Genomic DNA, 25,700 nt, shown 5'->3' with positions numbered 1-25,700 from the left:
AAAAAATTAACAGGATGGACATTAGCACCGTATGTGAGCATGGTTGGAAGACCAGGAGGTGGAAGATGCAAAAGAATGAGGGCTACTGACAGCTTTTTCTTTTTTTAATGCTGCATTTTTTTTCCTTTCACACTGTTTCAATTTATTTTTCTGCCTGAAATTGAGCTTTAAAAGGTCATTTTCCCCAAAGGCAGGAGTGATGAGAAAACTTTTTTCTCAGCTATTCCCTGGGATTTTAGGTTAGGATGGCTGGGGGATAAAAAAAACAATCCAAATGGTTATAGAGCTCACAACTGGCCATATTTCCTGCTTATTTACTTGTGAGTAATACCAACTCTTCATCTATATAGAGCATTGAACTCTAGAAAGCACTCTTACAGACATCATTTCAGTGGGCTCTAAACAATGCTCTCATTTCTAATGTCACTATAAAAATATCCAAGCCAGAGACAGAAAGCCTAGCCCTTTCACATGACTTAAAAGGAATGAATGCCTGGCTTCTAGTCTCTGGCTAACATCTCATTTTCAAAATGACCTTGAGGGTCCCCCTCATTTTTGTGGTATTTACAGACACCCCAGTTGAGTAAACTTGAGGTCTGAACTCTACCCAGAGGTCTAGATGGGTCTTCTACCAAGGATCTGGAAGAGAACTAAGAAATGGGCTTCATACAATGTTCCAGACCAACTCTGATCAATTACTAATGGTGACCTAGAAGTGTATGCCAAAAAGAGATGCTGAGTTCCACAATCACCAATGCTGTGACTGATCAGTGATCTCCATGGACTGGAGGAAAGGAATCCCAGCCCTAGCACTGGGTACCTGCCATCTCATCTCTAAGGACCTATGAGACATACAACTGATTTCAGACCCACTGTGGGCCACAGAGTGTGGCCATGAGGACCCTAAAAGCAAGTTTAAGACTGTGAGGAAAAACAGATAACACCAGAAAATAAATTAATACACTGCTTCCTCCATCAATAAAGTGTTTTTGTTTTTTTTTTAAATTATCATCTGAACTAAATAGTGTGCTTGGGAATAAGTCTGATGCAGACTTACATTATGAGGTGAGCTCCTTCCCAAATTGTGGACTGTTAATAGTTTGTTCAGGGACTGATTGCCAATACAGACAAACCCCAAGTTTGTCTGGATGCCAAGCAGCACCCCTGGTGCAGTCCCAGAAGAATAACAGCCTCTTTAATTTGGAGTACAAGCTGAGTCACTGCCGACATGGCAAAGACAGCTGGAGAGCCTCAGGGCCTTGGCATGGTCCTCCCAGCTCAAGCCTAGGTTCCCCCTGGGCCCAAGAGGCATCCCACCTACCGCGTTGTTTTAGGGGCGATGCTCTGATCCTTATCCACAGTGGAGAGATCAACATTTGTGATGCCAACTTCAGTGGAAATCTTAACTCTGAGCTAAGGTGAAACACAGAAGAAAATCGCCAAGTCAACTGGTGAATATGCCAGTAATCAACATACATATCCAGCGTTTTCTCTTACTGGTGAGTCAAGGCATGAAAAAAATCCTAGGACAGGAAATCTCCAATAATTTTAGTAAAACTGACCCAGCTAGGTAGTATTTCCATCTCTACAATCCAGAGGCCTAAAAGTAACTCCTTGATTCTTATCCCATCTTCCATTCTTTGGCTTTGGATGAATGGTATATATTTAAAAAGAAATGAAAAGAAACAAAGTAGATCTTTTCACAGGTACTTTAAAAAAAAGGGGAGGTAAAAAGTCCTTAAGTAGTAACCTTCAAATAATTTAAATTAACAAGTACTCAATTCTAAGCCACTGAGATTTGGAGTTTGTTACAAGCATAACCAATCCCTCTTGATTCTTTCAGTGTTTAAATTCTATACACTCCTTATAAACATTTTCACAAAGAGGAGCTAGCCAATGCTATTAAACAAGAAATTTAAAAAAAATTAGATTCAAATAAATGTAAATTTCCAAAAGAGAAAACATGCTAAAAGTCTACTCAGGGGAACTTTTTTATTTGAAATTTTTATTTAAAATCAATGTTAGAATGTGCAAATTACACAATCCCAAAGCACTTCTAATGTGTAAACATATCTGTGAGACTTTCAAATATTTGAAAAACTTGAATGTAATGCTTAAGGTAATCCTTGCCAAATCCACTGGTTTACAGCCTAAGTCAGGATGAAGGAACAGAAAGAGAAGTCTGGGCAAATAACTGAAACATAGCTTCAGCATTTTTCTCAAACATACTATGAAGGTGTGACAGCCTCAAATCAAGGGCAAAGAAGAAAAACTAAAAAGGGATAAAGAGAGCTATCAAGTAATTCTTTTTAACAGCCTCTCTCCTGCCTCCATAATAACTATTTTGTGACAATAACCTCAATTATCAGCTTGAATGGGGGGTGTTCTGTTTTGCTTAAAAAGTAAAAAAAGAAAACCCTAATAAAAGATTTATTACCAAAGGCCATAAAGATATTATTATCTCCTACTTTTGAATGCAAAGGTACCTATTAGCAGAAATATATTTAGCATCATAGTTTGTTACTGAATCTAGGCAACAGGGTGAATTATGGAAGGGGGAGGGGAACCGCTGGTCTTCAAGTTGAATAAACCACCAAGGAGAGAGCTAGAATCCTCTACTTTGGCTCTTGGGTGCTCTGCTGAGCAAACAGCTTCACAACTCATACAGGGCTCGGAACCAGAGCCAACTTTGCTATTAGAAAGCTCAATCCAGAGAGGCACTGACAGCACTTTCATCTGGAGAAAACCTGGAGTGGAAGGCTCAAGCAAAGTAGTCAACGGAGCTTTGATTAGCAAGGCACCCCACTGAGGTCACTTCCCCACAACCCCCAAGAGCATCTGGAGCACCCAGGTGCAGGGACAGACAGACAGCGAGATGCACTTCCTGTCCTAGAGGGAAGCATACAGGCAAAGCTAAATTACAACAGAGCGGGCTGCTGCTTTGGTGGCGGGAGGGACAAAGAGCTACAGAAGCACAGCAGGAGGCTCGGTGACCCAAGTCGGCAGCCCTTGGATGGGGAGGGAAACGGGCAGCAGGCGGGCTTAGGCAGGCCTCCAGCTTAGGGGGAGGCAGAACCTGAGCAACCACTCCATGCTACAAAGATAATCTGCTTTCATAGGTAATTACTCTGCAATCTTCATCAGCATTAACTAGATGATTCCCTCTTCACTTCTCACTCTCTTACAGACTCATTTAATCTGTAAATGTGCTTTTAAAATCATCATCCCACCTAAATGTTCATAGACAGGAGACTAGTTTTTTTTTTTTTTTCTCATAAACAGGAGACTAGTTAAATAAATAATGGGATATTAACATACACTTCAAATTACTCTGGAGCAATTAAAAAGAACATGGTAGGTATCTATGGACAGATAAGAGATATATCTCCTACTTTTGAATACATGGCCACTGATTGGCAGGATTATATTTAACATCACCTGTCGCTGAGTTCTGGCAACTGGCTGAATTATGGCAGGGAAGCGTGGGGGTGGGGAACAGGGGGAGGCCATGAAGCTGAAGAGACCCCAAGGGGTAAGCTGGGAGCCTCTACTTTGTAACAAAAGCAAAGAATATAACTGCTTATAGAATTATTGCTTTTGTGTAAATAAGAAAGAATGTGCATACAATTCAATGATATGGGCATTCTTCTTTTTCAAAGTAAATACAGTTAACTGTTATTAAAGGAGAGAGACTGGATAGAAGGGATGAGAGAAGGCTTTTATATTTCATTACATACTTTCTTACACTTTGAATTTTTAAACTACATGCATATTCCACTCCTATTTTTTTTTTTAATAGGGCTTACCTGAGCAATGACACTGTGTGAAAAATACTTTCTTCTTTATAAACAGTTTTGTATTAAAAAGTACCACCCAATAAATATAATTTAAAAAAACAATCGCTCTCCCTTTCAACAGATGGATAAACACAAACAGATGTTTAAAGATTTGTATAAGGTTCCTCAATGTACCCTAATTATAGTGATAAGGAAGCCATCAACTTGCGGGTTTTTACTCAGAATCCTGACTATAAGCTTTCAATAATAACATGGTCACTAAGGCCTGCTAATCAAGATTCGGCTGTGTGTTTGTTCGGAAGACTTAAAAGCATTCACAACACAGACATGGAATGATGAAAGGGCAAACTGCAGTGAACTCCAGTCCTTTTGGGTTTGCTCGCAGCCCTAATTTTAAAAGGCCCCCCAAGTTACAGCTTCCTGTGTTGCACAGAAAGCATAATGCTGCTCTTAAATAGGGAACAATTTAAAACAAGTCCTTCTGCCCCTAAAATCTTACTGCAAATGGGTCTCTGGAAACATTTAAAAGAAAAGCTTTTTTATGCTACTCTCTTAGAGCAAGCTGAGAAATAAAAATCACCGTAACTTTTTCCAAAGCCCTGTTGTAAAGGGTTCAGAGGAGGATCCCTGTCGGTTAGCTGCTCCTTCCTTCAAACTAACACTGCAGGATTCGTCTTTTTATAATAGGAAAGGGACTTGTTTAGCCACTTTAAATGTCACTAAGCCTGCTTTACAGTGAATCAACCAGTCCTTCCTTTGCCTGTGCTGCACGCCACATACACCTCAAAAAGTTTTAACGCCAGGAAATGCAGTCTTTCTGCTGAGAGTAATAACCTCCCTGTTTAGCTCATTACTGTCAAAAATAATGGTGCATTAGGGGCAATTAATGCTAATGACAGCTTCTAAAACCCATGCTTCCCCTGACAGCAAGTCCAATGTCAATGAGTGCTATTACAGGCCTTCCACACCAAACCACTGTTAATGCACTCTGACCAATGTCAAGCATCTCTCAGGAGAGTAAACAGGACCTGCTGACCTGCTCTGAGGTTCTAAGTGTGACTACTACTGAAATTACAAAGTAAAGTTGCGTATGTGACAGAGGTCAGAGCATGCATGCACGCACACACACGCATAAAGCTTAATAAAATGAAGAGGAAGAGAGGAGATTTGTAATACTTACTCCATCACTGAGAAGAATAAGGACAGCAGTGGCCTCGATGGGAGGTTATTATCATTGCACAAGTAACAGAGCTATAAGGCATTTCTGCTAGTCTGTACTTATTTAATTTTTCCAGCAACCATAGAAACACTTGCACAAACACCAAATTTGATGTTACAAAAAGTCAAGCTGTTACAACAATCAAGACAGCATAGCACTGGTATAAGGATAAAAGTATAGATTAATGGAATAGAACCAGAAGTCTAGAAATTAACTTTATATTTATGGTCAGTTGGTTTTTGACAAGGGTGCCAAGACAAATCAATAGAGAAAGAACAGTCTTTTCAACAAATGGTGCTAGAACAACTGATCATCTACATGTAAAAGGAGGATACTGGATCCCTACCTCACACCACATAGAAAAATTAACTCAAAATGGATCAGAAACTTAAATGTAAGAGCTAAAATCTTATAAGAAAACATAGGAGCAAATCTTCATGATCTTGGATAAGGCAACAGTTGATTAGATATGGCACTTAAGTCAGTGTTTCTTTCAGTGAAAGAAACAACTAAAAATATAGGGACTATTGAAATTAAAACCTTTTGTGCATCAGAAGACAACATTAAGAAAGGGAAAAGACAATCTACAGATGGTGAGAAGATATCTGCGAATCGTATGTCTGACAAAGAAATTGTATTAAGAATATACACAGAACGCATAACTCAGGAATATAAAAAGACAGAGAAGTAAGAAAAGGAAACAAGAGCTATGTAGACTAGGAAGGAAGAAATAAAAAGACAAATTTTTAATGGGGAAAAGATCTGAATAGACATTTCTCCAAAAAAGATGTACAAATAACCAATTAGCACATAAAAAGATGCTCAACATCATTAGATATCAGAAAAATGCAAATCATATTTCACAAGAAATCACTTCACACCCACCTAGGAGGGTCAAAATGAAAAAGACAGAAAATAAATAACAAAAGTTGGTAAGGATGCAGAGAAATTGGAATGCTTATACATTGTTAGCGGGAATGGAAAGTGGTGCAGCTTCTTTGAGAAACAGTGTCAGTTCCTCAAAAAACTAAACATACAATTATCACATGACTCAGTACTTTCATTCCTAGGCATAAACCTAGAAGAATTGAAAACAGGTGTTCAAACAAAAACCTGTACATGAACGTTAACCATAGCATCATTTATAATATCCAAAATATGGAAATATCCCCACATGTCCAACAATGGGGATGGTGGGGATGATGAATGGATTAAAAAATGCAGTATATCCACACAAGGGACTATTCAATTATTTAGCCATAAAAAGGAATAAAGTACTGATACATGCTACAACATGAATAAACCTTAAAAATATTATGCTAAACTAAAAACACAAAAAGCAAGATATTGTATTATTCCAGTTATAGGAAATGTCCCAGATAGGCAAACCATAGAGATACAAAGTAGATCAGTAACCGCCAGGACAGAGAGGAGGATATATTCTTATAGAAGAAGGAGTGTCTACCATTAGACACAGGGTTGCTTTCTGGGGTGGTAAAAATGCTGTGGAATTAGATGGTACTGACAGCCACACAACTCCAGATATACTAAAGATGCTGAATTACATACTTCTAATGGGTACTTTTCTGGTATAGCCTCAATAAAACTTGTTTGAAAGAAAAAAGAAAGCTGCTTTGTACAGAATAAAAGGCTCACCCCTAAAAGATTAATTACCACAGTTCTAAGGGCCTTGGAATGCGGGAAAACATCTTTAATCTTCAGACCACTCCATCCTTTTCTTCTCTTAAGTGGGCTGAGACGGAAGCTAAGCACTGAAAAACCAAGAGTTGGTCTCTGCCCATAGGGAGCACCCAGCTCAATGAAAAAGCAATACTTACAAGCAAACAATGGTAGGTAATACAATGCAGTAAGAACAATTATGGACACGGTATAAAATACTATAGCAACAAAAATAAGCCAAGTAGACTGAAGCCCTAAATATAAGAGGAAAATAACTTAAAAACTCTTGGAAGAAAATACTAGAGAATACTTTTTGGATCTTGGAGCAATGTACAATTTTTAAAAGAAGACACAAAAAATACAAACTATCTAGGGGGAAAAAAAGACTTTTAAAGTAGGCTTCATTGAAACTAATTTCTGGACATCAAAAGATGCCATAAAGCAACACTAAGCAATTATATCTGATGCTTATAACTAAGGATTTACTAATACATACTGCTTCAGAATATATGCAGTGCCTTAAAAAAAAAAATCAATAACTAAATGACTAACAAACCAAAAGAAAAAGACAAAAGATACATGGCAGTTCAGAGAAGAAATCTAAATGGCCAGTAAACACAAGAAAATATGCTCAATCTTACTAGTAACCAAAGACAAACATTAAAACAAGATACCATTTCATATTTAACAGATTATCAAACCTCATCATACCAGATACTGATAAGAATATGAAGAAAACAGCAATTTGGCAAAACATAAGAAAGCTGGAAGATGAGCATACCCTATGATCCCACAACTTCACTCCAGATAAATAAAATGTGCACGAAAAAATGTACTAGGGTGTTCACAGCAGCACCTTCTGTACCAGTGAAAGTCTAAGTGTCCAAAAACAGAAAATGAGTTAATAAATCTAATGCATTCATAAAAGGAAGACAATTTTATGAAAATTATTCATATTTATACATATAGCTCTAAGTTCGACATGCATAAATATGGCTAACTGTCATAAAATTAATATTGAGTGAAAACAAGCAAATTGCAAAAGGATGCACACAATGAAGCATATAAATTTGGGGAAGATGCAAATCAATGCACTATACTACTTAAAAATACATATGTAGCAGAAATGTAAAAACTGGCGGAATATACACTTCAAATCTGGGAAAAGAGGGAAGAAAAAGTGAGGAATATACAGAGAGCTTAAGTTTAATCTATAGGGTTTTATTTCTTACCAAACTAAAACAAAATGAAGGAGAGGGGTTTCCCTGGTGGTCCAGCGGTAAAGAATCCACCTGCCAATGCAGGAAACACAGGTTCGATCCCTGCTCCAGGAAGATCCCATGTGCCAGAGAGCAACTCAGCTGTGCGCCACAGCTACTGAGTCTGTGCTCTAGAGCCCGGGAGCCACAACGACTGAAGCCTGTGTGCCCTAGAGCCCATGCTCTGCCACAAGAGAAGTCACTGCAAAGAGAAGCCTGCCTACCACAACTCGACAGTATCCCCACTCTCTGCAACTAGAAAAAGCCTTCATGCAGCAATAAAGACCCAACACAGCCAAAAATAAAATAAATAAATAAAACAAAGGAGAAAATATAGCAAAATGTTTGGGTTTGAGGGAGATGAATAGCTGGTAGGTATGTAACAATGATCCTATTCTCTATTCTTCTCTTTATTTTTTAAATAGTCTAAACTGAAAAAAATAAAATTCTAAGGGAGCACTGAAGGAGCAACATTTGAATTAGATCCCAGGATGAGTACTTCAGCAAGGGAGGGGAAGAACATTCCCTATGGAGGAAACAACAGATGCCCAAAGGCATGCGCACGTAGAGTATAGATGAGTATGCAGTCAAGAGCAGCTAGAGCTGAGTGGATGAGAATGCAACCACAATGAAGGATGCCCAGGTGCCTGCGTGCAGGGCCTTCAAAAGCCACACTGAGGAGTCTAGACCTTACTCATACACAATAGGGAACCAAGGAAATGTTTAACCACAGGAACACTGTGATTTTTATCATTCTAGTGGTGTTTATGGCGCTTATGCAGTGGAAGGGGCAGAGACGAAAGACAATGAAACTTGCTGGAAACTACTTACCTACTTATTTGCGATCTACCAAAGTGGGACCAAAGAACAAAGGAATCACATAAAAGCCATTTAAAGGTGGACTCAACAGGACTTGGTGACTGACCGAAGTCAGAAGTGGAAAGGAAGAGAGAGATTAAGAATGCATGGGTATGGCACTTAAATTGGGTATGTCGGTATCAAGATTGTTTAGGTAGAAGGAAAGAGGTTTCAAGGAAAAAAAAAAAAGTTGCCTTTCAATGAGTTCAGCTGCAAATAACAAATATAAGGCCCCTTACAGAAGGAAACTAAAATTGAAAGAATCTGAATTTTTAAAGTTTCAAGGCACACACTACATTAATTTCTATCCAAATCTGTGTTAGTGAATGGACTAGGATCAGACGTCTCCTGCCTAAAAAGGTCAGACATGAGGTAGAGAAAAGGCAGAGAGATTAGAGTTCCAGAAAACATCCTCCTTTCTGCCAAACTTTTAATCTAAACGTTGAATCTATGTTAAGTAATGGCCCACTTTTGAAAAGGTCAAACTTTCTAGCTGTGTGTCCTTTCATTAAAGAAAAGTGACACGGGGCCAACCCGAGGAGCTCTCCAAAGGCCAAATCTGGGATAAAATGAGCTAAAAAATAAATGATGACAGTAACGGATTACAACCTATAAAGTACGTATCCATGAATAACTAAATACAGGGAGAGGTGGACAGCATTTTCTTACAGTGAAATTCCAACTAACTAATGTAGATGGAATGAAAGAAAGAAAAAAATCACCTACTGGCAAACACCACATTAATAACTCTTGCAGGCAAAATCGTCAGGGTATCTACAGTCTCAAAATATCACTTCAGCAGACAATTACAAAGCAGAAAACACAGCAACTTTACAACAGAGAAACCTAGCAGATGCCACCTTAACCAGGAGATCAAGGTTAACATCACCAACAATGAGACATACCAACAGCATATACTTCCTAACAGGACACACTGAAAAGGAACACTGCTTTTAGAGTATTTTTGCATGACCTGAATTTAATTATGAGGAAACAGCAGACAAACCCAAAGTGAGGAACACTGTACAAACTAACTGGCCAGTACTTGACACCAAAAGTGTCAAGCTCACAAAAGACAAAATACCCTAATTGGAGGAGGGTAAAGGGTCATGGCAACTGAAGGAATATGTGATCCTAGGTTGAATTTGGGACCAGAAAAGGGACATTAGTAAGATACCTAGTGGAATCTGAATTAGGTCTACACAGATCAATTAATAGTATTGCATCAGTGTTAATTTTCACATATTGAAATCATGTTAGTTATATAAGGTATACATTTGGGGCAGCTGGATAAAGGGTATACAGGAATTCTTCATACTGTTTTTGCAATTTAAGATTGAAATGATTTCAAAATGAAAAAGTTTAATTAACAAAGAAAAGTCAGTTGAAAATGACATTTGAATAGTGAAGAAAACAGCTGTTGCAAATAGCAGATATATAACTACTGAAAAGGCACTGTAACACCTCAAGTTCCCCTGACCCAACAGAACGTGGGACAACTGTGGCCAAGTAGATGCAACAAAGACAGTGGCAGAAACATGAAGAAATGACAGCTCTAAGGACAAAGTAATATTATGAACAGGCCGGCAGCTAGAGCTGCACACAGGTCTCAGCCTCTAAGCTAGCTCAATATTCACCAGGGCATGTAACTAAACCAGCATTGTGGAGGAGATTCACGCAAGCACAGACAGGCTGGAGGTTTTGGACAAGTTACTTTACCCCTCTGAGCCTCATCAGTGAAAGGAAAAGAACTCCACGCATCTGTTAGGACTATTTTAAGAATAAAATAATACAAGCAAAAGCATAGAGAACTGTGCTGTGTATGTCACATGCTTTCGTGCTGATGACTCTAAGCCAGAATAAGAAAGGTTAAACTCTATCAAGAAAGTAGGAAAATATGTAATTCATTTTCAATAAACTTTTATCCAAAAAGATTAAAATGAAAGCCACAGTGTCTGGAGGGGCAAACATCAATTAGCTGAGAAAACCGCTAACGTGAAATAACTCATTCTCACAAAGCATCAGATAAATGAGGCAGAGCTTTCCACCCTTAAAACCACTTGGATCTTCAACACAATTCGAGACATCTGAAACACAGTTCATTAGGAAGGATTACCGATTTTCTTCTGTACTTCACCCAGACAGCCTCGCTATGCTGCTACAGGCCACTTGACGCTTTTGGTCCCCTTAATTAGCACCAAGCCCATTTCTAAATCTATCAAGGCCAACCACAGAAAACATCTTAAGAATATTTATATCTCAGGGGAATTAGGGATGATTTTAATTTTTTCTACTTCCTAAATTTTATGTAAGAGAGTAATGCTAAGTTATAATGCAAAATGAATAACTGACAAATCCAACTGCCTATGATCAGGTTCTTGGCTGAGTCTGTCAAACAGCATAGTTCAAACCTACCTCTCTCTTAACATATTCATTTTAACTGGGTCATAAGTGAGGTCAACACACCTAAATGGTTAATGCCATGTGCCTGTCTGGTCATTTCCTTGGGTATATTAACATGGCAATGGGGATGACAAGAAAGCACTTACCTCTACAGTATTTGCAATATAACGGTTGTCACCTTCAACTTTGACAGAGAAGTCATAATAACCACTGGAAAATTTGACATTCACGAAGTTTAGCTCAAAAACATCCCTGTTAAGAATGACAGTGGGGTTAGCTACAACTCACACAGGAAAATCACAAATGACACAACAAACAGGCTGCAAAGTGCAGCATTCCAGGGAAGCACCATTTTTTCACTTTTCCACTTCCCACCCATCGTGGGCCACCTCCTGCTCAATCACATATTACTATGAGGGGCAAACTTTAAAACCACCTAAAATGACCTTCTTTCAAGTCTCCAAAGTTCTTTTTCTACTCCCTACCCACCATCCTCCCAGCTCCTAAAAATCCCACCTTCTTCAGGTAAGTCTTCCACAATTAAATGCAAAATAGGTTAAGTCTATAGTAGGATACCAATTACTTTTTTTTTTTTTTAAAGTGGAAATGTTCAAAGAGGTTGGCGTAGGGTAGTATAATTGTAGGTAATTTTCTGTATTATTTCTACTTTCCTGTGCTTTTTGAATTTCCTAAAAAGGGCATATCTTACTTTAACTTACTATCAAAACTTAGAGGTTTCCTATAAAAACTAACCCTTAATTTTTTTCTAATTACCTAACAATAACACGCAACCACTGAAGATAAGACTATGGAAGTATATTAAGCCTATGGAGGAAATGTTCCTGATACACTGTTATTAATAAAGCATAATCCTAAATGTAGATAACTTTGGTTTTATGATCTGGGTTATATCGGCTGCAAGCTAACTTTCCAAAACAAGTATGTCGGTGCTCTACAGAAATATGCTCAGGACTTACCCGACAAGGGTGAACGACGTCTTCTGTAGGACTGTGGCTCTGGAAGCAACAGATTTCGCATGCTCAAGTTTAACAGTGGCCTGAGTCAAAGGCTGGGACAGAACGTTGGTGACCTGCAACTGGAAATACATTTCAAAATTATCTGTAGCCACAGAAGCTGAGGGAGTACAGATTTTTGCTTCTAGGGGTGGGAGCTTTATCCACAGGGAATGAGCTCTGCAGGGGGAGAACCATTTCATTTTCAGGAACCGTCTCTGACCTGTGGCCTACTATCTCTGGGGGATAAAACAGAGGAAAACACAATTAGTTTGGAATGACATAGATTATAGAATGTGTGGGTGGCGGAGATCTTAAAGATGATTTTACCCAATGATCTCATCTTTCAGGTAAGGAAACCAAAGTCTAGGGAAAGGCTTCAGATCACACAGTTAACATTTCCTTCTCTCTGATCCCCTGATCTTCCCACTCTACTGCTCTACTATAGTACTTAAAAAAAAAATTATTAGTAAGAAAAATGCTTTATGATGGTAAGGGCAATGAGAAAACTGAAGAAATATGGATAATGTTAATAACAGTCATTTGTTGAAAGTCGACTATTTGCCAGATACCAGGCTAAGCACTTGTATCTATCCTACCACCAATCGTCTGAGACAGCTGATATAATCTTCACTTTACAGATGAAGAAACTGAGGCCACAAGAGGGTATGGGGCAGCTGAAGGCCACAGGGCTCAGGATTGAAGCCCCAGGCTATCCATCTTCAGAAGCCAGTGCTGTTTCTACGTTGCTTTCTTAGCTCCCCTGATTCATGGTGAACTATATTACCCAGGTGAGTTCTCACCCCAGTCTTTGCTGAGGGGACGTGACATATACGTAGAGGAACAAGAGGCAACTCTGGAGTCTGGGGCACTTCTCCTGGAGAGTATCTGAAGGGCCCTGCAAAGCACAAGAACTGATGGGACAGGTGGAGAGTCCTATGTGAACTCGTGTATTTAGATATAAACAAGATGCTAATTTCTTATGAAGATTTTAGCTTCTCACTGGTTTCCAAACAATAGCAACAAATGCCTCATTGGAATGGAAACTCTTAAAAGTGTGTGCATTTTGCTCTGTTCAGACCGTTAACACACACAACCATCCGTGCTTACTGCTGAGGGGATGGAGTGCTATGTTATGAAGAAGTAGAAAGATATACTGTCAGCTCCAAGGACTAAAGAGACCTGACACTGATGTTAACAATGTTAAAGAAAGCTGTCTTAAATAATGCATTTAGAAAGCCTGGGTGTAGGAAAATACATTTTAGAAGCAAGACTTCTCTATATATCTGGACTTATGAATCCATAAGTGCAATTTTCCAGCACTTCACTGAAAGCTGTACTACTTCAAATACTCCAAAAAAAAAAGAAGAAGATCCTGTGACTAGTTCACTGAGTGGTCATCGCCATTTGCTCTTCATTTAAGAGATCTGTCCTCATGGGGGTTATCACTGGCCGTGTAGATTTCTGGAAATGGCGATCAGAGCAGCACCCTGGGGACATGGCAATCATACCCGCAGGACGGCCTGTTCCTGAGTGTAGGAAGGAGAACCCTCGGGCACAACCACAACGGGCACGTGGTAGCGATTCTCAGCGAGCGCGGCGGCAGCAGAGGCCACGCTGAAGGCTTCAGAGAGCGACTCAAAGTTCTTCTTGCTGAAGATGGCGTTCATGAGCTGGATGACCTGATCCTGCAAGAAGAGGCAAACACAGCTTGAGATCTTCCTCAGTCAGGCATGGGGGGCAGCCACCCCTCCCTCTCCACTTGGGCTCAGTCATTCCTTCTCTGTTTCCAGGTGTTCACATGGGAAGTCTTTCAGCCACTAACCAATTTGGTAGGGGCAGGGGAAGCAAATATTCTGCATTTAAGCGTAAAACTTGAATTTGGTTGGTTTTTTGCATCTTCTAGTACAAACTGAAACAGATGCATTTCTTTGTCAACCATTTATGAATGTTTGCTGTACAAATGCAAGGAAATTCTAGACAACTACTGAGAGATAAAAGTTACTATATAATACCTATTGCAGTACCCATTTGTTCTATGTCTATGCGTGCTAGGCACTGTAACAGGTGTATTAACTCAGACTGTGACAAAGAGCCTGAAAAGACTGCTCTCAATCCTCTCCAAGTAAGGAAACTGAGGCTAAAGGAAGTTAATTAACTTACAAGTTAGACAGAAAGAAAAAGAGAAGAAGGACCAAAATTCATGTAGGTCTGTTTGTCTCTGAAGTCCTTTCCTAATAAAATATGTCCTTTCCTGTTTCCCCTCACCCTCCCAGCTTAGCTCCCCTCCTACCCAGCCCACCTCCACACTGGATGCTGGGACTAAGCTGGTGTTTACAAGACCAAACTGCACAGCCAAAACGTACATTAGAAAGAAACTAAAATAACTCTCCATTAAGAACTAATGGGCTGCTGAGAGGAGAGGACTGAAAGCAATTTTTTAAAAAAGTAGAACCTAAAAGGCATCATTAAAATTCTAGAGGTTGTTTGCTTAAGAGGAAACATTTTCCATTTCAATCAGTTTTGTTTTTTAAAATCTACCATCTAACAAAAGAGCTCCCCTTGTTCCCGACAGTGTTATTCACAGTCGACATGAAATAATTTGCTTTAATTGTACCAATTACATTTTCCATCACTAAGCTGTTGACATGTTAAAATGGGGGACTGTTCACCAGAATGGTTATATCAAAAGCAGTGACAGCAAAATTATCCCAGCCAAATACCTGGTTGGTAGAAGCCTGGGAATAAAGCAAAAGAAAGTTTAACTTGTTTTATGCAGAATATCGCCAATTCATCAACTGCACTGTGTATAGGAAAATCTCTACATGATTTGTACCCTAAGACCCATGTTCTTGCACTTTCACCCATAATGGAAATTTAATAAGAGTGTGGTGTCTCTAGACCTCCTAAACTTAGGATGAAGGAGAAGACAACATAAAAATGCTAACACGTGAATAAATTACTAGATCAGAGCCTCCAGAGAAAATACAAAATTAACTCAAATTACTCGAGAAAGGTAACTATTTACTGTTACAACTCACAATGCATTCCTAACACACAAAAGAAGTGGAAGTTCTAACTGAGGACCCAAATCTTTCCTCCTCAAATTAAAACAGCAGCACTGTTGTATTTGAAGTCCTTGAGATCAAGGGTTGGTCACCTTCTTACAAACAAGGGGTATCAAGAGGGTCCCACTCTCAAGACTTCCCACACACGTTTCAACTAAAGGTTCTTTCAGGTTAACAAGCTCCTCTTGAAAAAAGAAAGAAAAGAATTCTTGGTGGATGTCTGGTAGACACACATGCCTCTCAGTGAACTATGTCAATCAGCATAGATTAGCCATCACCAAGGGTCAGAGAGAGAGGACAGGCAATTTTGATGTATAGGGCGCTTCTCAAGAGAAACAGGATGTGCACAGGCCACCAGCGTGGAAAGAATTCATAAGACACGCAGTTAGGAGCATTGGGGAGGAAAGGGAGGTAGACAGAGTATAATGCACTTGGCCTTTGCGCCACTATCTCGTGACAAAACCGTATTCTATTTAAAACAAGTGCTGCAATTTGCTTTCCATGCCTGTCCCACTGACAACCAGTTTCTCAAGAACAGGCTTCACATTTTTCTTTCTCATTTCCATGCCAACCCCAAGATAGCCCAAAGCTAACTAAATAGCCCTCTCTGAAAAGCTATCATTAGGAGGTAATGTCAAGGATGCCTCTGAGTTTCATGCCAGAGAACTGTCATGTAGGCAGGCACCTCCTTAATGGACGGCTCCGTCCCCACATGGTCCATAAGCTTGTAGGTGGCAGCCACAAACAATGCCGTCGTTTCCAGTCCTTCTTCAAACTGGAGATACACACCTCCCAGTTCATCCAGGCGAGCAACAAGGTCCTGTCATGACAAAAGCGGAGGCCAGTTGGAAGTCACGGGATACAACGGAGATGAGATGTACAAACCATCACCCCAGTGCAGACAAGGTTTTGGGAAATGTCAGTCTGCAGACCACTTCAGTCACTCAGAGCTTTCTCAACAAAGGTGCTTAGGTGGAAAGTGAAGTACAGTATACAGGCTTCTGAAGAGAACAGTATCTTCTGCGGCTCTGAGAGTGCTCCTTCCCTGACCCCCTCAACTTAGGCCCAAGCCCAGGAATCAGGGCACTCAAGGCGCCAACTGCCCTGGGCAGAAGGCTAGTGGGCCAGGCTGCGGTGTAGCCAGGAAGCACTGTGACATGGATGGGTTCGATGGCCATCCGCTGGATATAACCCCTAGAGCTAAGCTTTTCTCCTCCTTAATCAATGCTCTAAAGGATGGAGAAAGACACACTGCTCTCCTGGGGAATATGATGAGGCAGCTAACATGCCTGTGGGGCAAACCAGTGACAACACTGTCAGACTGCCTGTCATCACTGACTATGCGGTCCACAAGAGCAGGCTCTGAGCAGCGGGAGGGCCTGGGCGAAGGATGGACCACAGTGACCATGTGCTGAATGTCAATTCTGGACTAGGCACTTTAGAACTCCACTTGCTCCTAACTACCACCATGTAGGGAAACTGAGGTTCAGACATAAATAATTTGCCCAAGATTACAGAGTAGTTAAGTAGAAAAAAAAATTTGAATTTCAGGTTTGTTATGTTCTAAAATCTGTGGACTGTGAGACCATACCTACACAAGTAGGATGAAGCAGTTTGTTGTCTCTTTGATGGTGTAACTATACTTGCCTAACCAATACTCCCTATGAAATACTGCCTGATACAAAGAACAGAAGTCTGCCATGGATATGAAAAGAAAGGCAACTGGCCATAACAAATGATTCATGTTTATCTGCAAGACTCTTCTAATGGGTTTCAAAGACAGGAACTGGGAGATTCACTTGGCAAAACAAATTTGTACCTCAATCTCCTCCACGATGCTTCTCAGGTCAGCTTGCTGGGACAGGTAGGAGGCCGTCTGCAGAGCCTGGACTGTTCTGGAATGTAAAGAGTAGAACCCCAATGAATGGCAAGTCTCTACATACCCCTTCCTGTATCAGGATATCTGCAAAAATATCCCACTCTTGTTCTCTAGAAATGTAAGACAGTCTCAGGCCTGAAGGAGCTGGTTTACAATCTATATGGGAAAGAGGCAACAAAGATCATCACATTACAAGGAGTTCCCTGGTGGTCTAGTGGTTAGGACTCAGCGCTCTCATCACTGGGATCCCAGGTTCAATCACTGGTTGGGGAACTAAATCCCATAAGCCACGTAGTACAGCCAAAAAAAAGACCATTATATCACAAAGTTCACTACAGTTAGAGAGAAGGCAATCTGGGCAACAGGATCCACAAAAGTACTGAAGGCAGAGAGAAGAGATGGCGCACCAGCGAACCCCCTTCTGAACCTCCGTTTGGTTCCTAATAGCATTGCACAGGGAACACCAGACTAAGACTTCATTAGCTCTAGAAGAGATACACTCTGAGAGAGAACGGGAGTCAATTCAACCAAGGTATATTGGGCATCCTCATGTCATATGAGGTACTGTGCCAGGCAGAGGCTAGCTACCTGTTAACTTTCTACTTTTCTTACTCCAAGACCAAAGAAACTTTGTGGAATGTACATATGCAGGTTGCTGGTAGAATTTGGAGCAACTTTTCTGAAACAGATGAATGCAACAGAAACAGGAAGCATTTGGTAAACACACAGCTAACACTTGTGCTGTCGTCATCCTGCTAGGAGACCTGAAAGCTGCTCATCCTTGAGGCATTAAATAAGGTGGAAGGAATAAAAGAGCTGGTTCTCAAACCAGATCCATTCTTTTTTTTTTCTTTTCCATTTCTATTACCACTTATTTCTGACTATAAAAGTACATATTTGTCAAACATTCAAATAGATTACTAAAGAAAGTTAAATTTCTTGTAATGCCTATCCCTAAAAGATAACTGCTCTCCAATTTATCTTTAATCAACTGTACACACTTTTCTATGAATACATATAAATGTATTTCATCTTTATTAACAATGGTATTATATTGCTTAGATGAACTATAATTTACTCACTTAATCTTCAACTGATGAACATTTACATTTTACTAGGTCATACAGTGCTATAACTGTTAAGTTATCCATGGTTGTATATGTATATATACATTTTAATTCACTGAAGTGAAATTCACATGAAATCAGCCATTTGAAAGTGAACAATTCAGAGGCATTTAGTATGTTTCACAACGTTGTGTAATCACCACTTCTATATAGTCCTAAAGCATTCCCATCAGTCCAAAATATTAATAAAACCCCATATCCATTAAACAGTTTCATTCCATTTCCCATCCCCCACTCTCTCCCTGCCCCCTGGCCCCTAGCAATCTGTGTTCCGTCTCTATGGATTTACCTATTCTGGTTATTTCATTTAAATGGAGTCATACAAAGGTGACCTTTTGTGTTTAGCTTCTTTCATTAGGCATAATGTTTTCAAGGCTTGTCCACACTGTAACACAATCAGTACTTTTTTTTTCTTTTTTAGTACTTCATTCTTAAGGTGCGATGTAGTATGTATGTCTGACAAAGGTTTGCACAGTCAAAATTTATGGTTTTTCCAGTGACTACTGGAAAATTACTATATGGATATGAGAGCTGAGCACCAAAGAATTGATGCTTTCAAATTGGGGTACTGGAGAAGACTCTTGAGAGTCCACGGGAATGCAAGGAAATCAAACCAGTCAATCCTAAAGGAAATCAACCTTGAATATTCATTGGAAGGACTGATGCTGAAGCTAAAGCTCCAACACTTTGGCTACTTGACGTGAAGAGCCAACTCACTGGAAAGACTCTGATGCTGAGAAAGACTGAGGGCAGGAAGAGAAGGGGGTGACAGAGGAAGAGATGTTTGGATGGCATCACTGACTCAATGGACATGAGTTTGAGCAAACTCCAGGAGTTAGTGATGGATAGGGAAGCCTGGCGTGCTGGGGTCACAAAGAGTTGGGCACGACTTAGTGATCGAACAACAAACAAGTAAGTATGTCCATGTAAGATATTTTATTAGGTTCTATTCTCTTAATGTGGATAACTTGGAATGGAAATGGTGCTTTTAGAAGCAGAATGAAGACAGCTGAGGACCCCTGGTGGTTAAGCTGATGCTGCTCAACCCCAGAAAGGTTCTCTAACTCTCAAGAGATGACCAGGTCTTTGTGTAAAAACACCATTTATCAAGTCAGTATTTTGGGGGATGTAGAGAGAGAATCTGTCTACTTTCATTGTAATCATAACAATTTAGATTCCCTCCATGGAAAAAAAATTTTCATTAAGGTTACAAGCTGGAAAACAGAGGAGTCAGAATTCATGGAGAGGGAAGTGTTCAATGACCCTTCTGAGATGATTGTTAGAATGCACTTGAGAAAATGAAACCTGAATTTCCAAACAAGATAGAAATCCCACATCTGCCTGCAATAAATGATGAGCCCAGAAAAGACTGCTAGGAGAGCCTAGAAAGAACTTTTCAATTAAGATATCATTTTTCTCTTCTTCGGAACAAGTGAGCGTCAAGCTGGTAACAACCTCAGAAGTTTTCAGAATGAAATTAATCCACTTAGCTTTTGAAAAAAATTATCATTGGCTTTATTTATTCCCCAGTCAGCAACTTCTCTCCCTCTGGAGCACTATATGCAAACACTAAGAAAGCAGATCTTGTCTTACTAACATACTGTCGGTGATTCAAAGACACTGGGTTATGACAGACCACAACAGCATCTTTTTAGATTGTTCACTCAAGCTTACAAATGTCCTTTTCCTGTTCCATACAAGTTTATGAACATTCATTTCCTAGAATAAGTCCAATTAAATGTAGAAGGCCCATTTAGAAAAGTCCTAATTTATATCAGATTTCTTAAAACAGGGCAATTGAGTAGTTAATATTATATAAGGCATTCTGCCAGTCTGATCTTCCCAATAACCCTATGAGACAGATACCATTCTCCCTGTTTAACATACGAAAACACTGAGGTTTAGAGAGGTTAAACAGCCTGCTCATGGTCACAAAGACATTAAGCAGAAGAGGCTGGACTTGAACATTTCTCTCGCATCCCAAGTGTGTGATCTTCCTATCTGAAGTTTTTTACAAGAGGAGAAAATAGAAATACAAAAGTATAGTTTTGAAGTTAACTCTTTCTTGGGCACCTACCATGTACCAGACTCTCTGAGCACTACAAATAAAGCTTATAATCTAATCTAGAAAAAATTACAATACAATCAAGGAAGTAACCAGCTCCCTAAGAAAGGGACCTGAGAAGGAACTGCTCTAGCAAGCACGAACTCCATGCGGCCCATGCCCACCAAGACCAGGCACTGCACTAAGCTCTTCACAACAACTATCTTACTGAACCTTGATATTTGTTCTGTGATGTAAGGACTACTGATCTCACCTACAGATGAGGCTCAGAGAGGTTAATAACTTGCCCAAAGCCACACAGCAAGAAACAGAGCTAGTATTCAAACTCAAGTCTAACAGACCCCAAAATGGATTTCTTTGTACTTTCTTGTACAAAAGTACTTTCTTTGTACTTCTTTCTGTTCTGGAGTTTAGAGGAGAGAAATTTTCCCTTTTGCTCAGAGGGCAATGGAAAGATTTTTCTGTATAAGGTGGCATCCGAGTGACACACGGACAATGAATTCATGACAGGAGACACAGTGGTGATAAGTCTTGTGACCTGAAACCAGAGGACCACAAGGGCCAAGCACTGGGCAAAGCGTGAACAAAATGTCATTCCTAGGAAAAGTCCCAGCCCCCAAGTCACTGATTACTGACCACGCGAAAATGAGCAGGATGTGAGAGTGACAGAGAGAAAGGCAACTGACTGTGAACCTGCTCTTAACAAAGCTGCAAGTTTAGAAACATTTCAGTTCTTAGCAAAAACAAAAAACAAACCAAACAAAGTACTGGAAGACAAATGAACTATTCTGCAGTAGGGCATTGTGTCACTAAATGTCTTGCTGACGATAAACAGGAGTCCGGGTACTCCAATCCCTCTCAGGGTTGCAATTAAATGGGGGACAGGTAGAAAATGAAATATACATATACTGTGTTTAATGAAGAGTTTCAGGATCAAAGGGGGAAAGAAACCACCTATAACTTTTTAAGTTTAGCAAACATCCTGAAGTCAGTTACAATACATGCATAATAAATGTATAACAAACAGGAAAGCTGCTCAGTGTTCCTTCCTAGCAGGTGCTTCTCCTTCACCTGAGCCCTTTGCAGACGAGCAGGGTTAGATCCCTGGGATACTCTCCCCTCTGAGCCCCTACTCCCCTGCTGGGTGCTGTCACCCACACCTCTAAGGGACTCCATGAGCCCTCCTCCACGGCAGAGTCTCCACCATCACACCGTGGCCTGGCCAAGCCTCAGCACGAGACGCACGTGGCTCTCTGGCCGCCCCATCCCTTGCTTCAGCCCCTAACCTCAAAAGCAATCGTGTCTCTCTATAGCAGCATGCTTGTGTTCTGACTTATGCTCTGCCTCGGCCAGAGCACTCCGGGAGACCATGTCTTGGGGAGCTGCAGGAGGACATGGCCCTTATTACGTTGTCTGTAGTGCCGACGAAGCACCTGGAACACAGCAGGTGCCCAGACAACACCGTGGAACCAGTGGATGAAGCCTCTCAGGGAAGCCGCCTGAGAAGCTCTTGAGATGCGGACTTACGCCAGCACAGTCTCCTCCTTGCTGAGGCGGGCGGTAAGGGCACCGAGCGCTTCCTGGGAAGCCAAGGGGAGGCCAAAGCCACTCAGGGCTGCCACTGCATGGTAGATCTGGGCCACCGAGGAGTCTTCACTCACAGCTGCCAGCAGCAGGTCTTTGGTCTCATTTGAAATAGAGATCTAAGAGAGGATGGGCAGACACAGAGTTTAGAACAGGTGAGGGCAGCCTGCGGCAGGCAGAGCAACTACCACGGTCACATCACCCATCCGGTCCTCAATCACTCTCTTCAACATCTCAGAAACCAGAATTAAATAAATATCTGGGAAACCTCAGCACAACACTTTTGAAAATATTCTGGCAGCTCACTAGCCTACTGACAGGGTTCTCCTATGTTCAAAAAAATGGATTTCTAGAAATCTGGTGGGGGCATTCATCTTTCACTTTAAACATTTTGAAATGTTAAAGGGAGACTGTAAGAAAAAAAGCAAGACTTCCCAGAAGAGAGACAACGCGAGGAAGAAGTTACTTAAAAATTCATGAAAAGTGAAAACATGGGAAATATAAACCAAGTCCATTTCTTCAAGGAAAAAAAAAAACACAAGAATGGAATTCCCACCCATATGGAATCATCTCCTTGCTAAAAAAAAGTCTCACATGACCACCCCTCTTTAAAAAAGGACTTGACAGTTTAAAGTAAACACAAACATTAAGAAGCTGGACTCACCTCACACCCTGAGAGGGCCTGGCTGGACTGGGCGGCGTAGAAAAGGGAATCCACATTGCTGGGATCAAGGTTGGATTTAATGAAGGTGCACGCTTTCTAAACAGAGGGAAAATCAACGTAAGTGGTGATACACACGATGACTGGGTCAAGTGTACCTTTTTTTTGAATGACAAATAAAATTCTGAGCAATCTATGATGGCTTAAAGAACAAGCTACACAAGATTTCATTTTTCAAATAGATATTTTTCACAGGAAGCTATATTACCCCCAAATGCTAACTTCATAGAAAGAGCAACTCTAGGGCTTCCCTGGTGGCTCAGATGGTAAAGAATCTTGCAAAGCAGAAGACCTGGGTTTGATTCCTGGGTTGCGAAGACCCCCACCTGGAGAAGGGAATGGCTAACCCACTCCAGTATTCCTGCTTAGAGAATGCCATGAACAGAGGAGCCTGATGGGCTACAGTGCATGAGGTCACAAAGAGTTGGACACGACTAAGCAACTAAGCATATATACACACAGTCCTCCTGAACCTAGAAGTAAGGAGAGAAAAGGTGGTCACTTCCACTGACCACCTGCTCTGGCTGTAACCTATGCAGGGTGTTTATGATTCTCTTCCTCTTAATGAACATGAGGACCCTGTGGTAGATATTATCATCCCCATTGAACAGAATAAGAAACTGAGGTTCAGCACTGGTAAGTAACCTCATGAAGGTCACAAAGCTAATAAATGGTAATGTCTTCACTCAGATGTCTCCAAAGCTAAGTCAGGTTCAACACATCTAAAAAGGATTTGAAGAAGAAAAACAATCTATTCAAGAAATCCTTTCAGCAGAATGTAGGTAATTAATGTGTGCTTTGTCGCCATCTGGTGCTTTAACAGTCGAACAACATCCAAAGCCCCAAACAATGATGGTCATTGTTACCATTTTTGGGCACTTAAAATGTGGCAAGCAGTGTTGACAAGTGCTGTGTAAGCATTTCTCCTTTAATAAGAGGATCTATACATTAGGTCCTCCAATTACCTGAATTTTACAGATAAGAAAACTGGAGCATCAGGTCACTCAGCTCTTAAAGGAGGAGCTGGAATTCAGACCCAGGCAGCCTGGTTTCAGTCTGAGCTACACAACCTTTCTCCGTACTATAAAAACGACTTGTTCCTGTGTAAAGCCAGCATCATGCCTACTATACTTGCTTTGCAGAGACAGATCTACCAGCAGTCCCTGATTTCAAAGCTCAAAATGTGGGTAGCTTGTTTTCGCTTTTTTTCCTATGTGGGATGGTTGATCTTGAGCCCGCAGGAAGGAAGCTGGCCCCAGACTTCTCCAAGTCCACATTTCTTTGCCTCCAAGTCTTACGTGTCTAAAGACAGGAAACCACAGACACGCCTTTGTAGGAGGGTCAAGTATGCTCAGTAGTATTCCATTCTTTTCGACCCCATGGGCTATAGCCTGCCAGGCCCTTCTTGGGGAAAATTCCATGAATATGGAGGCAAGAATACTGGAGTGGGTTGCCATTTCCTCCTCCAGGGGATCTTCCCAATCCAGGAATTGAACCTGTGTCTCCTGCATTGGCAGGCAGATTCTTTACCATGGAGTCACCTGGGAAGCCCTACATATACAGTACTGGACACCAAAATGAAAGATGTTCATTCTTCGTTAACACCTAAAACCAACTCTCATTCCACACTCCACTGTTATCAGAGCTAGGCTCTCCACTCATACTTATTTAACCCCATTCCTCTCAGTTTTCCTGCTGAATCTGTTATGAAAAATAACCAAAATCTCCCCTAATGACCTACCTATGAGAGCAACCAACTCAGTGGATCTAACAGAACTGAGGGAGTTCCTACTCACTGAAAGCAACAACAGCTGAGGACACACCCCACTACACAGAAGTGGCAATAACTCTCTCTCAACTGGTTTATTTAATGTGCATCTCTAATAAGGAAATCCACCAACTCCTAAACGTCCATACAACTCCCTTCCTTCCATGGCTTACAATGTACACATCACACCCTCACCACAGCATGTTTCATAAGTGATTAGAAGAATGAAGAATGTGATTAAACCATTTATTTTCTGATTAAGAGGCACATTTAGAGAGCTTTCATTTGTATTAGGCTAAAGTTTACAATTCATTCAACAAATATTTGTGGAACACTTTCTGTTCAGTAGGCATTAAGCAATTCGGATGGCAGTTAGATAAAAAAGTAAAACATCAATGTACATGAATTACCACTATTACATAATAGTACTATTAAGAGCTAATACTGATTACACACATATTACCTGCCATCACCATGCTAACCATCCTACATCCATCACCGTTGAGCTGCGTACTGTAACTATTTCCATGTTACAGATGAGAAAACAAAGATTCTGAAAGGTTCGGTAAGCAGCACAGGTCCCTCAGTGGTGTGGTTGTGAAGTCAAGATCTTGAAGCCAACCACTGAATTAGGAACAAAGAGCCACAGCTAATCATACAATTTGGAGAAGGAAATGGCAACCAACTCCAGTATTCTTGCCTGGAGAATTCCATGGACAGAAAAGCCTGGCAGGCTACAGTCCGTGGGGTCCCAAGAGTCAGACACGACTTAGCGACTAAACCACCACCACCACCACCAATCACACAATTAGCTGTGGTGTTAGGGAAGACTCTTGAGAGTCCCTTGGATTGCAAGGAGATCAAACCACTCAATCCTAAAGGAAATCAGTCCTGAATATTCATTGGAAGGACTAATGCTGAAGCTGAAACTCCAATACTTTGGCCACCTGATGGTGGTATTTCAACTGACTCATTTGAAAAGACCCTGATGTTGGGAAAGATTAAAGGCAGGAGGAGACGGGGATGACAGAGAATGAGACGGTTGGATGGCATCACTGACTCAATGGACATGAGTTTTAGCAAGCTCTGGGAGTTGGTGATGGGCAGGGAAGCCTAGTGTGCTGTAGTCCATGGAGCTGCAGAGTCGGACACGACTAAGCGACTGAACTGAATCACACAATTACGCCCGAATCACAGTGCACTGCAGTTGTCTGGATAGCTTTAGCCTATCAGCCCAGGCCAACAGCCATTCGGACTCA

General features: G+C 40.8%; 1 protein-coding gene and 1 non-coding gene across 6 annotated transcripts in view; both read right to left on the bottom strand.

Moving 5' to 3' along the window:
- Positions 1–25,700, bottom strand: part of RPN2 (ribophorin II) — a 49,608-nt gene that overhangs the window by 14,154 nt on the left and 9,754 nt on the right. For all 5 annotated transcript variants that reach the window (XM_043479160.1, XM_043479158.1, XM_043479161.1 and 2 more), the window contains exons 3-10: positions 22,617–22,712; positions 21,896–22,071; positions 17,117–17,192; positions 15,983–16,117; positions 13,741–13,917; positions 12,194–12,312; positions 11,363–11,468; positions 1,322–1,413 (exon numbers count right to left, since the gene is read on the bottom strand). In XM_043479160.1, coding sequence (XP_043335095.1) covers positions 1,322–1,413; positions 11,363–11,468; positions 12,194–12,312; positions 13,741–13,917; positions 15,983–16,117; positions 17,117–17,192; positions 21,896–22,071; positions 22,617–22,712 — 977 coding nt within the window. The remainder of the gene's footprint in view (positions 1–1,321; positions 1,414–11,362; positions 11,469–12,193; positions 12,313–13,740; positions 13,918–15,982; positions 16,118–17,116; positions 17,193–21,895; positions 22,072–22,616; positions 22,713–25,700) is intronic.
- Positions 23,884–24,014, bottom strand: LOC122449057. The gene has a single exon (XR_006271875.1). It is a non-coding gene; the product is annotated as a small nucleolar RNA SNORA38 (small nucleolar RNA).

The sequence above is a fragment of the Cervus canadensis genome, chromosome 10 (assembly GCF_019320065.1).
Source record: "Cervus canadensis isolate Bull #8, Minnesota chromosome 10, ASM1932006v1, whole genome shotgun sequence".
NCBI classification, from domain to species: Eukaryota; Metazoa; Chordata; class Mammalia; order Artiodactyla; family Cervidae; genus Cervus; species Cervus canadensis.
Note: the sequence above shows the minus strand (reverse complement) of the source record. Positions and strands in the feature narration are given on the sequence as shown.